Genomic DNA, 15,955 nt, shown 5'->3' with positions numbered 1-15,955 from the left:
AGTGTTGGGATATTCTTAGTGTCCTCTACTGTAAAGACTGATACAAAATAATTGTTCAGTGTTTTTGCCACCTCCATGTTTCCCACCATTAATTTCCCGGTCTCATCCTCTAAGGGACTAACATTTACTTTAGCCACCCTTTTTCTTTTTATATAACTATAGAAACTTTTGCTGTCTGTTTTTATATTTTTTGCTAATTTACTTTGATAATCTATCTTCCCTTTCTTAATCAATCTTTTAGTTATTTTTTGCTGTCTTTTAAAGACTTCCCAATCTTCCATCCTCCCACTAGATTTGGCTACCTTATATGCCCTTGTTTTAGTCGGATACTATCCTTAATTACTTTACTTAGCCACAGATGGCTATCTTTTCTTTTACACCCTTTTTTCCTCAGTGGAATATATTTTTTTTGGAAGTTGTAAAATAACTCCTTAAATGTACACCACTGATCATGTACCGTCTTACCCTTTAATCTATTTTCCCAGTCCACTCTAATCAATTCCGCTCTCATACCTTCATAGTCTCCTTTATTCAAGCTCAGCATGCTTGTTTGAGATCTAACCTTCTCACCCTCTAATTGAATATGGAATTCAACCATGTTATGGTCACTCATTCCAAGGGAATCCTTTACTAGGACATTTTTAATTAATCCTGTCTCATTACACAGGACCAAATCTAAGGTTGCTTGCCCCCTGGTCGGTTCAGTTACATACTGCTCAAGAAACCCATCCCTAATACACTCAATGAACTCATCCTCAAGGCTGCTCTGCCCAATTTGATTTGTCCAGTTAATATGATAATTAAAATCCCCCATAATTATAGCTGTTCCCTTATTACAAGCCTCAACTATTTCCTGATTAATACTCCGTCCAACAGAGTTGCAACTGTTCGGAGGCCTATAGACTACACCCATTAGTGTTTTTTCCCCCTTATTATTCCTTATCTCCACCCAAACTGTTTCACTATCCTGCTCCTTTGACCCAATATCATTTCTCTGTATTATAGTGATTCCTTCCTTTATTAACATAGCCACCCCACCTCCTCTCCCTTCCTGCCTGTCCTTCCTGGTTGTTAAATAACCTGGTATGTTTAATTCCCGGTCATGGTCACCCTGCAGCCATGTTTCTGTATTGGCCACAAGATCATACCCATATGTCGTTATTTGTGCCGTTAACTCATTCATTTTGTTACGAATGCTACGTGCATTCAGATAAAGAACTTTCAAATATGTTTTGTAACACTTAGTTCCTGTTTTTTCCCTTTTTAGTACTTTACTTTTTACTCCATACCTTCTGTCCCTTCCTGACACGTTCTGTTTTTTAATTCCCCCACTGCTACCTAAGTCTATGACCTTCTCTGTTGTCATTTCTATTATTTGCTCTCTAGAAACCTCCCCCCAACTAATTAGTTTAAAGCCCTCTCTACAGCCCTAGTTATATGATTCGCCAGGACTCTAGTCCCAGCACTGGCCAAGTGGAGTCCGTCCCAACGGAACAGCTCCCTCCTGTCCCAGTACTGGTGCCAGTGTCCCAAGAAGCAAAACCCATTTCTCCCACACCAGTCTTTGAGCCACGCATTTAACTCTTTAATTTTATTTATCCTAGCCAAATTCGCTCGTGGCTCAGGTAATAACCCAGAGGTTATTACCCTTGAGGTTCTGTTTTTTAATTTGACCCCTACTGCTCATACTCCTTTAACAGAACCGTCTTCCTTGTCCTATCTACGTCGCTTGTACCAACATGGACCACGACAACTGGATCCTCCCTCTCCCACTCCAAGTTTCTTTCCAGCCCAGAAGAGATGTCCTTAACCCTGGCACCGGGCAGGCAACACAGCCTTCGGGACTCCTGCTCTTGACTGCAGAGAACCCTATCTATCCCCCTAATGATACTATCCCCTACCACGACATTTCTTTTTACTCCCTCCACTTGAATGGCCCCCTGTACCACGGTGCTGTGGCCAGGTTGCTCATCCTCCCTGCAGTCCCCGCTCCCGCTTTCACAGGGAGTAAGAACCTCGATCCTGCTGGACAAGAGCAAGGGCTGCGTCTCCTTCAACACTACATCCTGGATCCCTGTACCTTCCTCACTCGTAGTCACACCGTCCTGTCCCTGACCACGGACTACATCTGCAGTAATTAACTTCATAGGTGTGACCATCTCCTGAAACATAAGAGTCCAGGAACTTCTCCCCCTCCCTGATGTGTCGCAGTGTCTGAAGCTCGGTCTCAAGCTCCATAACATGGAACTCCCCGAGTTCGTCCAGCTTATTGTCCAATGACTGCACATTCGCCAGGAGAATATTCGGAAGAGGGGGGCGGTGTTCACGTCGCCTCAGCTTCACTAATGCACCTGATCGTCTGCTCCGCTTGCACCGTCGTCGCTTCCTGATCACACTAATGAAGTCAGGTAAGCTGGTGGGAGGGTAGATGGTAGTAGCAGCAGAATCCCAGTTCGAAAAATCAGGGGTAGGTCCTATATCTCTGGACGATCTTATGTCCAGAAGTGATTGACGGTCGTAGCGGATAAGCGAAGAAACAGTACGTACAAAAGTGTTTAATAATAACAATAAAATAATTAATAAGATGGAAAGTTGGGGACGAGCTCGTAAAACGGCGGCTACGCTCGTCGGCGCCATACTGGGTTTGGTGAGGGGAGGAGAGAGACCTGGCTGCGGGATCTGGAAGAGGAGCAGCGAGGAAGGAGCCCGGGAGCGGGTCCTGGCTAGTTGGGGGTGGTGGGGGGAGCAGCAAAGCTGGGGCCCGGGAGCAGGTCCTGGCCAATGGGGGCGGGGGGAGTGGCGAGGCCTGGGCCCTGGAGCGGGTTCTGGCCGGCGGGGGGAGCGGGCGGAGAGCGGTGAGGCTGGGGCCCGGGAGCGGGACGTGACCAGCAGGGGCGGAGAGCAGATAGGCTGGGGCCCAGGAGCGGGACCTAACCAGCGAGGGTGGGGGGAGTGGCGAGGCCTGGGCCCTGGAGCAGGACCTGACCAGCGGGGGTGGGGAGCGGCTAGGCTGGGGCCCGGGAGCGGTTAAACGGTAGAATACTTTTTTAAAAAAACAACTAAACTACTGATACTAAAACTAGAATGCTAAACACTAAACAGCAGAATACTAAAAAACTAACAGTACGATATATTAAAATACAACATTAAATACAACATTAAAATACCAGTTGGGGAGGAGCTCGTAGAACAGCAGCCATACAGGTTGGCGCTATGACATCCTTGTTGCTTGCTGTACCTGCAAGTTAACTTTCAGTGATTCATGTACAAGGACACCCAGGTCCCTCTGAACACCAACATTTCCCAATCTCTCACCATTTAAAAAATACTCTGCTTTTCTATTTTTCCTACCAAAGTAGATAACTTCACATTTCTCCACATTATACTCCATTTGCCTTGTTCTTGCCCACTCACTTAGCCTGTCTATATCCCCTTGAAGCCTCTTTGCATCCTCCTCACAACTTACATTCCCACCCAGCTTTGTATTATCAGCAAACTTGGATATATTACATTTGGTCCCCTCATCCAAATCATTGATGTAGATTGTGAATAGCTGAGGCCCAAGCACTGATCCTTGCGGTACCCCACTAGTTACAGCCTGCCAACCCGAAAATGACCCGTTTATTCCTACTCTCTGTTTTCTGTCCGTTAACCAATCCTCAATACATGCTAGTATATTACCCCCAATCCCATGAGCCCTAATTTTGTTTAATAACCTCTTGTGTGGCACCTTATCGAATGCCTTCTGAAAATCCAAATACACCACATCCACTGGTTCCCCCTTATCTATTCTGCTAGTTACAACCACAAAAAATTCTAACAGATTTGTCAAACACGATTTCCCTTTCTTAGCTCCGTGTTGACTCTGCCCAATTCTATTATTATTTTCTAAGTGCCCTGTTACCACGGCCTTAATAATAGTTTCTAGCATTTTCCCTACTACTGATGTCAGGCTAACTGGTCTGTAGTTCCCTGTTTTCTCTCTCCCCTCCTTTCTTAAATAGTGGGGTTACATTTGCTACCTTCCAATCTGCGGGGACCATTCCAGAATCTATGGAATTTTGGAAAATGACAACCAGTGCATCCACTATCTCTATAGCCACCTCTTTCAACACCCTAGGATATAGGCCATCAGGTCCAGGGGATTTATCAGCTTTCAGTCCCATTAATTTCTCCAGTACTATTTTTTTACTAATACTAATTTCTTTCAGTTCCTCATTCTCACTAGAGAATTGGTTCTCCACTATTTCCAGGAAATGTTTTGCGTCTTCTTCCATGAAGACAGACACAAAGTATTTGTTTAATTTCTGAAAGCAGAAGGCAGTAGAGGCTAATTCATTAAATATATTCAAGAAGGAGTTGGATATATTTCTTAAGGCTAAAGAGATCAAGGGGAATGGGGAGAAGGCAGGGACCGGGTACTGAATTTGGATGATCAGCCATGATCTCATTGAATGGCGGAGCAGGCTCGAGGGGCCGAATGGCCTACTCCTGCTCCTATCTTCTATGTTTCTCTGCCATTTCCTTATTCCCCATTATAATTTCTTCTGTCTCAGCCTGTAAGGGACCCACATTTACTTCCGCTAATCTTTTCCTTCTTACATACCAATAGAAGCTTTTAAAGTCTGTTTTTATGTCTCTTGCTAGTTTACTCTCATAGTCTATTTTCACTTTCTTTATTAATTTCTTGATCCTCCTTTGCTGATTTCTAAAATCCTCAGGCTTACTACTCTTTTTGTCAAAATTATAAGCCTCTTCCTTTGATCTAATAATATCTTTAACTTCTCGTTAGCTACAGTTGGATCACTTTTCCTGTGGGGTTTTTGTGCCTTAAAGGAATGTATATTTGTTGTAAATTATGTATTAATTCTTTAAATGCTAGCCATTGCTTGTCTACCGTCATACCTTTTAATGTAGTTTCCCAATCTACCGTAGCCAACTTGCCCCTCATACTTTGGTTTAGATTTAAGACCCTAGTTTCGGATTTAACGAAATCGCTTTCAAACTCAATATAAAATTTTATCATATTATGGTCACTCTTCCCTAAAGGCCCCTTTACTACAAGGTTATTAATTAACCCTTTCTCATTGCACAATACGAGATCTAAAATAGCCTGTTCCCTAGTTGGTTCCTCAACATACTGATCTAGAAAACTATCTTGCATACATTCCATGAATTTGTCCTCCACACTATTATTGCAAATTTGGTTTCCCCAGTCTATATGTAGATTAAAGTCCCCCATGATCACTGTATTACCCTTGTTATATGCGCCTCTAATTTCCTGATTTATACTCTGCTCTATATTACAACTACTGTTTGGGGGCCTATAAACAACTCCCACCAATGTTTTTTGCCCCTTGCTGTTTCTTAGCACCACCCAAACTGATTCTACTTCTTGATTTTCAGAGCTAAGATCTTTTCTCTCTACTGTCTTTATCCCATCCTTTATTATCAGGGCTACCCCTCCTCCTTTTGCATTTTGCCTATCTCTTCTTAAAGTTAAGTATCCTGGAATATTTAGTTCCCAACCTTGACCATATTGCAACCACGTCTCTGTATGACTATTCGATTAAACCTGTTAATTTCTATCTGTGCTATTAATTCATCTATTTTATTGCGAATGCTTCTCACATTCAGATATAGTGCCTTTAGCTTTGACTTTTTTCTATTTTTCCCTGATGTCACCTTGGTCACTGATGCCTTATTACCATTGTCCCTTCTTGACCCACTCGGCTTATTTTTACCCAAAACTCTATTCTGCTCTAGAGCCTTGACATTTCTCCCGCTGCTTTTAAATTTACTCTTTCCTGAATCCTCCCACCCCTTCATTAGTTTAAAGTCCTGTCTAAGAGTTAAGATCAGGCGTTCATCAGGAATTACAGGCATAAACTTGTATTTTACCACTCCATGGTACAACTCAATGGAGCTGCAATGCAGTGTAGGAATAACATTACTGAAATTACTACTAAAAATGTTTATTACAAGGGGTCAACCTTGGCTCAGTGGTAGCAGTCTTGCCTCTGAGCCAGGTGGTCATCATCACATTGCTGTTTGTGGGAGCTTGTCGAGTGCAAATTAGCTGCCACATTTCCTACATTATAACAGTGACTACACTTCAACAGTACTTAATTGGCTGTAAATGCACTTTGGGACATCCTGAGGTTGTGAAAGGTGCTATAGTACATTCTTTCTGATAAAAACAAATTAAAATGTACAACAGCAGTGTACTCTTTTGATGGGGTGTTTCAACAAATGGACTGTAAATTAATAAAACTTTAAATAAAACTTAACAAATTAAATTAAAATTTGGTTGGCCAGGTTGATGATGCACTCCAGTCCCCGTGGCGCCCACCGATCGCGGAAGGCCTCAAGCGTGCCGGCGGACACCGCGTGCTCCATCTCCAGGGCCACCTGGATGCGAACATGGCCACGGAAGAGAGGCAGGCAATCGGGCCGAACGACCCCCTTGACCGCCCGCTGCCTGGATCAATTGATGGCTTTTTTGGCCAGGCCCAGGAGCAGTCCAATGAGGAGGTCCTCCGATCTGCCCGCTCCCCTCCGCACCGGGTGACCAAAGATCAGGAGCGTGGGACTGAAGTGCAGCCAAAAATCGAGCAGCAGCCCCTTCAAATAATGGAAGAGGGGCTGCAACCTCTCACACTCCACGTAAACATGAAACACGGACTCCTCCAGGCCGCAGAAAAGGCAGGCGGCCTGGGAGTCCGTGAACCTATTTAAAACCATATTGCACGGGACTGCTCCGTGCAACACCCTCCAGGCCAAGTTCCCAATAGAACAAGGGAGGTCACAACAGCAGTGTACTCTTCTGGTGGGTACATTAACAAATTTGACTGTAAATTAAACAAACTTCAAATGAAACTTAAACAAATCAAATTAAAATTGTATTGTCCGGGTTGATGATGCACTCCAGTCCCCGCGGCGCCCACCGGTCGCGGAAGTACTCAAGCGTGCCGGCGGACACCGCGTGCTCCATCTCCAGGGCCACCCGGGCGCGAACATGGCCGCAGAAGAGAGGCAGGCAATCTGGCTGAACGACCCCCTCGACCGCCCGCTGCCTGGACCAATTGATGGCTTTTTTAGCCAGGCCCAGGAGCAGGCCTACAAGGAGGTCCTCCAACCTGCCCGCTCCCCTCCGCACCGGGTGACCGTAGATCAAGAGCGTGGGACTGAAGTGCAACCAAAAATCGAGGAGCAGCCCCTTCAGGTAATGAAAGAGGGGCTGCAACCTCTCACACTCCATATATACATGAAACACGGACTCCTCCAGGCCGCAGAAAAGGCAGGCGGCCTGGGAGTCCGTGAACCTATTTAAAACCATATTGCACGGGACTGCTCCGTGCAACACCCTCCAGGCCAAGTTCCCAATAGAACAAGGGAGGTCACAACAGCAGTGTAAAGTTAATGTTGCAGCAGGTGTCCAATCTGCTGAAATACAAGGCTGCAGCAAATGGGGCAGTGTTGTACAAAAGTTTTCAAAGACGGTTCTTGGCTTTCTGCCTGCCCACGTGACTGGTGTATTAGTAACAGCACATCTTCGAAAAGGTACCATCATGATCGTTATGGAGGGAGAACAGCCACAAGAGTTATGCATCATTTTGATGGAAACTGTCTGATACATTAGTGATATAGTTAGAATTGAAATGACTCAGCAGGAGGAGGGACTCCTGATTTACCTGGTCAAGCTGAATGCTTAACTGAACCTGTGGTTTTACATGCATAGGATTACATCGGCTATACAGCACAGAAACAGGCCATTCGGCCCAGCCACTCCATGCTGGAGTTTATGCTCCACTCGAGCCTCCTTCAGTCTTTCCTCATCTAAATCTGACAGCATAACCCTCTATTCCCTTCTCCCTCATATGTTTGTCCAACCTCCCCTTAAATGCATCTATACTATTCGCTTCAACCACTCCCTGTGGTAGCAAGTTCCACATTCTCACCACTCTTTGGATAAAGAAGTTTCTTCCGAATTCCCCATTGGATTTCTTGGTGACTATCCTATATTGATGGCCTCTAGTTAGGCTCTTCCCCACAAGCGGAAACAGTCTCTGTATCCACACTATCAACATTTTTCATAGTTTTAAAGACCTCTATTCGGTCACCCCTCAGCCTTTTTTCAAAAGAGACCCAGCCTGTTCATCCTGTTTTTCATCCTCGCATTTCTGATATCATCCTTGTAAATCTTCTCTGCACCCTCTCCAGTGCCTCCATATCCTTTTTATAATATGGCAACCAGAACTGTATGCTGTACTCTAAGTGTGGTCTAACCAAGGTTCAATACAGGTTTAGCATAACTTTTAGTGATTTGTGTATTTGTACTCCGAGATCCCTTTGTTCCTCTACCCCACCTAGACTTGCACCCTCCAAGTAAGAAGTGACCTCCCTATTTTTCCTACCAAAATGTAATACCTCACATTTATCTGTGTTGAACTTCATTTGCGAAATTATATGCAAACTAAACACTTGGCAGTTCTGCTGTTCTACGTTTCTGATGTGGCTCTTTTCTGTGATAAATGTGAAAACTAGGTGAGAGAATAGAACACAAGGGCATGAATTGCATTGAATAAATGACCAAATATATGGCAAACATGCCATCGCATTACAGTCAGTGTTTGGGGAACTTTTAACAGACAGGGGAAATGTTTGCCAAACTCTTCAACAAAGACAAATACAGTGCCTCTTTGACTATGCAACTTTAAAGCAGCACCTGCAGTGTTTTAACAAACTTTGTTTTAAGAATCACTTTTTAAAATCACTATAGCGTCTTACAGGTGCTATGCGGTTTATTACACCACTTGACTGATGTGTTTGTAAACCAACAATTAAAGGCTTAGTGTTGTAAATGTGCGAGTTATGTTTGATCTGCGAAATGATTAACACCGAGGTGGCCCTCGATTAGATCAAGAAGGGTGTGAACTTAAAACTCTTCTCCGCTTGGAAGTTTACCAAAATTGTAATGGCAATTGGAGATTGGCAGGTTTACCCCAGGTTACAGCAACAGGTAACACCGCAGATATGGTTCTAAAACTGCATCTTCAACAACCCCCTTCCGGAGCCGTAACCTGGGATACGTTACCAAGCATTCATTCCTGGAACCACTCTCGCTTTGGTTCTCCCTCTGCAGCCGCTTCTTTTAAAATACTTTTCCAGTTAACTTCTTACTTAGGAATCTTCGTGCTGGTGCGCGTATTATTTCACAATTAAGCTACGTGTGAACCCAATGTCACGAGCCATTTTCCAACACCCCACGAAAAGACATCAACCCGACCCTTCAAAGGCAGGTGCACCAACACAACCCTCAGCAGAAAGAGGCTGAGCGACGCCTGCGCCAGCTAATCAGAAGCTCGAGCCTCGGCAGCCACTCGCATGCCTTGCACCAGCCCCGCCGCAGCCAATGAGAGGCGGCGGGTGAAGCGGGTCTTGAGGGCGCGGCGCTGGGTTGGGTGGGGTCGGTGAGAGGGGGAGGGAAGGTTTGAAGCGCACGCGTCAACGGAAGGAGAGCGGTTGTCAGTGACCGCGCTTCGTCAGGCGCTGGCGGCAGCGGCTTGCGACTGTGACGTTCTATGCGGCGTCGTTGATACTTCGTTAGAAGGAGAGCCCGTCACAATCATGTAGAATGGCAGAACCGCCAAGCATTCCATTTCGAACCACGGGTTCCAGATTGTTACACCCACTCAGCGTCCTCGTCAATGTGCCGCTGGACCAGGTAAGAAGACCCTCGTCCCGCAACCTCAGTGATCTGTTCTCATTCTCCAGCTCTTCAGTTCGTTGTGCATTCCGATACAGCATATCTGACTAGTAACTGCAGAGAGGTTGCCCACAGTGACACATTGACACGTTTTGCGTTAGAAGTGATAGTGCCTCAGAATGAATGAATGAACGAACGAACGGAGGTTTCTGTGAGGTGGCTTATCTTCAGCAAGTGTTGCCTGAAGGTTGGCTTTTCAAACAACAACTTGCATGTACCGTTAATGTAATAAAATGTCCCAAGGCGCTTCACAGGAGCGCTGTCAAACAAAATTAGACATCGAGCCACATACGGAGATATTAGAAATAAAAACAAGAAATGCTGGAAATGCTCAACAGGTCCGACAGGATCTGTGGAGAGAGAAACACAGTTAACGTTCCAGGTCGATAACCTTTTGACAGAGGAGATATTAGGACAGATGACCAAAAGCTTAGTCAAAGAGGTAGGTTTTAAAGAGCGTTCTAAAGGGGGAGGGAATTCCAGAGTTTAGGGCCTAGGCAGTAGTGGAGCGAAAAAAATTGGGGATTTGCAAGAGGCCAGAATTGGAGGAGCGCAGAGATCTTGGAGGGTTGTAGGGCTGGGGAGGTTAAGAGATAGGGAGGAGCGATTCCATAGAGTCACTTGAAAACAAGAATAACATTTTTAAAATTGAGGCGTTGCCTGACCGGGAGCCAGTGTAGGCCAGTGAGCACAGGCGTGATGGGTGAACAGGATTTGGTGCGAGTTAGGATATGGGCAGCAGAGTTTTGGATAAGCTCAAGTTTAGAGGTTTGTAGGTGGGAGGCTGGCCGGGATGGCATTGGAATAGTCAGGTCTAGAGGTAACAAAGATGTGGATGAGGGTTTCAGCAGCAGATGAGCTGAGGCGGAGATGGGTGATATTATGGAGGTGGAAGTAGGCCGTCTTGAGGATGGACAGGATATGGGGTTGGAAGCTTAGCTCAGGATCAAATAGGACACCAAGGTTGCGAACAGTCTAGTTCAACCTCTGACAGTGGCCAGGAAGTCGATGGCTAGGGAACAGAGTTTGTGACGGGGACTGAAGACGATGGCTTTGCTCTTCTCAATATTTAATTGGGGGAAGTTTCTGCTCATTACTGGACAAGCAGCGTGACAAATCTGAGGCAGTGGAAGGGTTCGATAGAGATGGAGGTGAGGTAGAGCTGAGGGTCGTCGGCATACATGTGGAACCTGATGTGTTTTCGGATGGTGTTGCTGAGGGGGGTAACTTGAGTGCGAAGAGAAGCCATTGCAGGTGATTTTCTGGTTATAACTGGATAGATAGGAATGGAACCAGGTGAGGGCAGTCCCACCCAGCTGGGCAATGGAGGAGAGGCATTGAAGGAGGATGGTGTGGTCAGCTATGTCAAAGGCTGCAGACAGGACGAGAAGGATGAGGAGTGATAGTTTACCATGATTACAGTCACATAGGATGTTATTTATGATTTTGATGAGGGCCGTTTTAGTGCTGCATTAGGGGTGTAAACCTGACTGAAAACCTTGTATTTTTGTACAATATTTGAGATAGGATCTTCTAGCATGCTCCGCTTGAGAATTTTGGCTTTGTCCAGTTTAGACTAGCAGTTCAATCTCTCTTTCTATAACTTCTGTTGTAATGTTTTACTGTCTCTTAAAAGGACTTTTCAATTTAGATAGAAAAAGGTAGGCCTGATGGAAAATAGTGAAAAATGTCTCGGTTGTATTTTTGAATATAAACACCCTTTTACTCGATTAGGGTGTCATATACAAAATTGCTGAAATAAAGTTTTTATGATTCATAAAAATCTATTGAACCAAGTTGTAGTACATTTCAGAACCTTATCGCACTTGCTGTACAGGGAGATGATCACATAAAAATAGTGATGTGACTGGCAAAAACCCTGATTTTTTGTGATGTGCATTAAATACTGTGGTAAATTTTGTTGATGAATTTGTTTTATAAAAAATAAAGATATTTAAAAATCTCGTGCCTGTGTACTTTTGCTTTCTTAAATGTTTTGTGTGTTGTAAGGAAATTTTTTTTATTATTCATTCACGGAATGTGGGCGTTGCTGGCAAGGGGCCAGCATTTATTGCCATCCCTCATTGCCCTTGAGAAGGTGGTGGTGAGCTGCCTTCTTGAACCGCTGCATTCCGTGTGGTGAAGGTACTCCCACAGTGCTGTTAGGGAGGGAGTTCCAGGTTTTTGACCCATTCACGATGAAGGAACAACAATATATTTCCAAGTCAGGATGGTGTGTAACTTGGACGGGAACTTAGAGGTGATGGTGTTCCCATGTGCCTGCTGCCCTTGTCCTTCTAGGTGGTAGAGGTCGCGGGTTTGGGAGGTGCTGCCGAAGAAGCCTTGGCGAGTTGCTGCACTGCATCTTGTAGATGATATACACTGCAGCCACGGTACACTGGTGGTGGAGGCAGTAAATGTTTAAGGTGGGTGATAGGGTGCCAATCAAGCGGGCTGCTTTGTCCTGGATGGTGTCGAGCTTCTTCAGTGTTGTTGGAGCTGCACTCATCCAAGCAAGTGGAAAGTATTTCATCACACTCCTGACTTGTGCTTTGTAGATGGTGGAAAGGCTTTGTTGAGTCACTTGCCACAGAATACCCAGCCTCTGACCTGTTACAGCCACAGTATGTGGCTGGTCCAGTTAAGTTTCTGGTTAATGATGACCCCCAGGAGGTTAATGGTGGGGAATTTGACACTGGTAATGCTGTTGAATATCAAGGGGAGGTGGTTAGACTCTTTCATGTTAGAAATGGTCATTGCCTGGCACTTGTCTGGTGCGAATGTTACTTGCCACTTATCAGCCCAAGCCTGAATGTTGCCCAGGTCTTGCTGGATGCATGTAGGGACTTCTGATCTTATGATGGAGGGCATGTCATTGATGAAGCAGCTGAAGATGATTGGGCCTAGGATACTGCCCTGAGAAATTCTTGCAGTGATGTCCTGGGGCTGAGATGATTGGCCTCCAACAACTACAACCATCTTTCTTTGTGCTAAGTATTGCTCCAGCCAGGGGAGAGTTTCCCCCCAGATTCCTATTGACTTCAATTTTACGAGGGCTCCTTGATGCCACAGTCAGTCAAAAGGTGCCTTGTTGCCAAGGACAGTCACTCTCGCCTCACCTCTGGAATTCAGCTCTTTGTCCATGTTTGGACCAAGGCTATAATGAGGTCTGGAGCCAAGTGGTCCTGGCAGAACCCAAACTGATCATCGGTGAGCAGGTTATTGGTGAATAAGTGCCACTTGATAGCACTGTCGATGACACCTCAAATCACTTTGATGATTGAGAGTAGACTGATGGGGTGATACTTGGCCGGATTGGACTTGTGAAGGGGAGGTGGTTAGATTCTCGCTTGTTGGAGATAGTCATTGCCCGGCACTTCTGTGGCGCAAATGTTACCTGCCACTTATCAGCCCAAGCCTGAACGACGTTGCCCAAGTCTTGTTGCATGCGAGCATGGACTGCTTCATTATCTGAGGAGTTGTGAATGGCGCTGAACACTGTGCAGTCACCAGTGAACATCCCCATTTCTGATTTTATGTCGGAGGGAAGGTCATTGATGGAAGCAGCTGAAGATGGTTGGGCCTACGACACTGCCCTGAGGAACTCCTGCCGCAACGTCCTGGGGCTGTGATGGTTGGCCTTCAACCACCACAACCATCTTCCTTTGTGCTAGGTATGACTCCAGCCAGTGGAACGTTTTCCCCCCGATTCCCATTGACTTCAGTTTTACTAGGGCTCATTCGTGCTACACTCGGTCAAATGCTGCCTTGATGTCAAAGGCAGTCACTCTCATCTCACCTCTGGAATTCAGCTCCTTTGTCCATGTTTGGACCAAGGCTGTAATGAGGTTGGGAGCCAAGTGGTCTTGGCAGAACCCAAACTGGGCATCAGTGAGCAGGTTATTGGTGAGTAAGTGCCGCTTGATAGCACTGTCGTTGACACCTTGCATCACTTTGCTGATGATTGAGAGTAGACTGATGGGGCGGTAATTGGCCGGGTTGGATTTGTCCTGCTTTTTGTGGACAGGACATACCTGGGCAGTTTTCCACATTGTCGGGTAGATGCCAGTGTTGTAGCTGCACTGGAACAGCTTGGCTAGAAGCGTGGCTAGTTCTGGAGTACAAGTCTTCATCATGATAGCCGGGATGTCGTCGGGGCCCATAGCCTTTACTGTATCCAGTGCACTCGGCCGTTTCTTGATATCGCTTGGAGTGAATCGAATTGGCTGAAGACTGGCTTCTGTGATGGTGGGGACCTCAGGAGGAGGCCGAGACAGATCATCCACTCTGCACTTCTGGCTGAAGATGGTTGCAAACATTTCAGCCGTGTCTTTTGCACCCACGTGCTGGGCTCTATGGGGATATTCATGGAGCCACCTCCTCCCGTTTGTTGCTTCCATGATTACTGTAGGGTTATGGCAATTCAGATTACGGTCTCCTAATCACTGCAAGGCATCCTTATTTTTTGCTTTAAAGGTGCATTTGTACTTTGGCAGTGATTTTTTTTTTAATACTGAAGTTTGGTCAAATATTGGTTTGATGCTATTGATGGACATGAGCTAAGGTTATGTGAAGCCATCCGCGTTGCTGAGATATTTTTTAAAAATCACTTGCTTATCATGTATGCAGAGGAGCACCACTGGGATCTAGTGTGGAAGGAGTTGCAAGTTGGGATGTGGAGTCATTGGGGTAGCGTTTCCGCTCGGTTGCGCTTGTTTTACCAAAATTGGCCAAACCAGCATAAAAGATCGAGCAATTTCAAGCCCAAGTCCAGCACACATCGAGTTTCCGTGATCTTTTACACTGGTTTAAAAAGAAAAGCGCTTGAACTGGGCCCACCCACAAAACAGATCAAATTAATCACCATGGCAAGTTTTTGCCAATTATGCCCGTTTGCTGCCTTTGGAAAAGGCTCTTCAAAAACAAACAAACGTGCCCTTTTTTTTAATAGGGGCACAACCAATAAAGAACTTAACCATAAAGGCAAAGGAAACTTATAAACTTAGATAATATTATTTCCAGTGTCCACTATGCACCCCAGTCCCTGCAGTGCCCGCCAGTCGTGGAAGACCTCAAGTGTACCGGCGGACACTGCGTGCTCCTTCTCCAGGGTCACCTGGGCGTGGACAAGACCAGGGAACAGGCAGGCAGCCAGAGTGACCACCCCCACGGGTCACGTCCAACTTGGACCCTGGAAATGGCCACCTTGGCCAGACCCAGGAGCAAACCCACAAGGAGGTCCTCTGTCTTGCCTGTCCCCCTCTGCACTGGGTGGCCATAGATCAGGAACATGGGACTGAAGTGGAGCCAGAAGTTGAGGAGCTGCCCCTAAAGACTACTGCACCTGGTATTCACAGTTGGTCTCCCATCTTAAGTGCTAAGCCAAGCCTAATTCTGCTTGGCTTCTGAGACTAAACCGGATCAGGCGCTATTGGAGCACTGTGGAAGTTGGCAAAGAGAAGTGAGTATGGAGCTGAGTGGTGACGAGATGTCTTAATAACCTTAAAGATAGGAGATAGGCGGTAGTTAGGAGACTGAATGGCTTGCGATTGGGCTTCCTGAGGAGCAGGCTGCTGGAGGAGAGTGGAACCATGCCTGTGCAAAGAGAATGATTAATGATGTCAGCAAGCATTTGGCCAAAGAAACATTATGTACAGCAGATAGTTTTGCACTTCTTGATTTTGCTGTACTTTGGAGTTGGATCACTGAATCCCAAGTTGTGCTGCTGCTTTAATATCAATGGCCATCAAAACCCTGTTGCATTAAGATAAAGACAGTGGCTGTGTACCATATTTAAAGAAGTTATGGGTGCATGGAGTCAGGAAATTAGTTGGTTGGGATAAAAGTTGTCTTTCCAGTAGAAAGTGAAAGGTGGTGACAGGTGAAAACGATTCTTGTTGGTAGAGCCAGGTTGTGCTGCACTGTGGTTTGGATCTTTTGTTGTTTTTTCCTTATTCCTTATGAATGATCTTTCATTTATATAGCGTCTTTTACATCCTCAGGACATTCTAAAGCACCTCGCAGCCTATGAATTACTTTTGAAGTATAGTTACAGTTATAATGCAGCCAATTTTATGCACAGCAAGGTTCCACAAACAGCAATAAGATAAATTACCTGCTTTAGTGATGTTGGTTGATGGATAAATATTGGCCAGGACACCGGGAGAACTCCCCAGCTCCTCTTCA

The 15,955-nt window shown here is 45.6% G+C and overlaps 1 protein-coding gene across 1 annotated transcript in view; it reads left to right on the top strand.

Annotated features, from left to right (window-relative positions):
• Positions 1–9,472: 9,472 nt before the first annotated feature.
• Positions 9,473–15,955, top strand: part of mboat1 (membrane bound O-acyltransferase domain containing 1) — a 185,626-nt gene continuing 179,143 nt past the window's right edge. Inside the window, exon 1 of the mRNA XM_085988926.1 lies at positions 9,473–9,727. Coding sequence (XP_085845052.1) covers positions 9,638–9,727 — 90 coding nt within the window. The 5' untranslated portion in view covers positions 9,473–9,637. The remainder of the gene's footprint in view (positions 9,728–15,955) is intronic.

Source organism: Somniosus microcephalus, chromosome 5, assembly GCF_052327205.1.
Source record: "Somniosus microcephalus isolate GS21.2 chromosome 5, FLI_Smic_1.0, whole genome shotgun sequence".
NCBI classification, from domain to species: domain Eukaryota; kingdom Metazoa; phylum Chordata; class Chondrichthyes; order Squaliformes; family Somniosidae; genus Somniosus; species Somniosus microcephalus.
The sequence above is the reverse complement of the archived record's forward strand: the minus strand, read 5'-3'. Positions and strand labels throughout refer to the sequence as shown.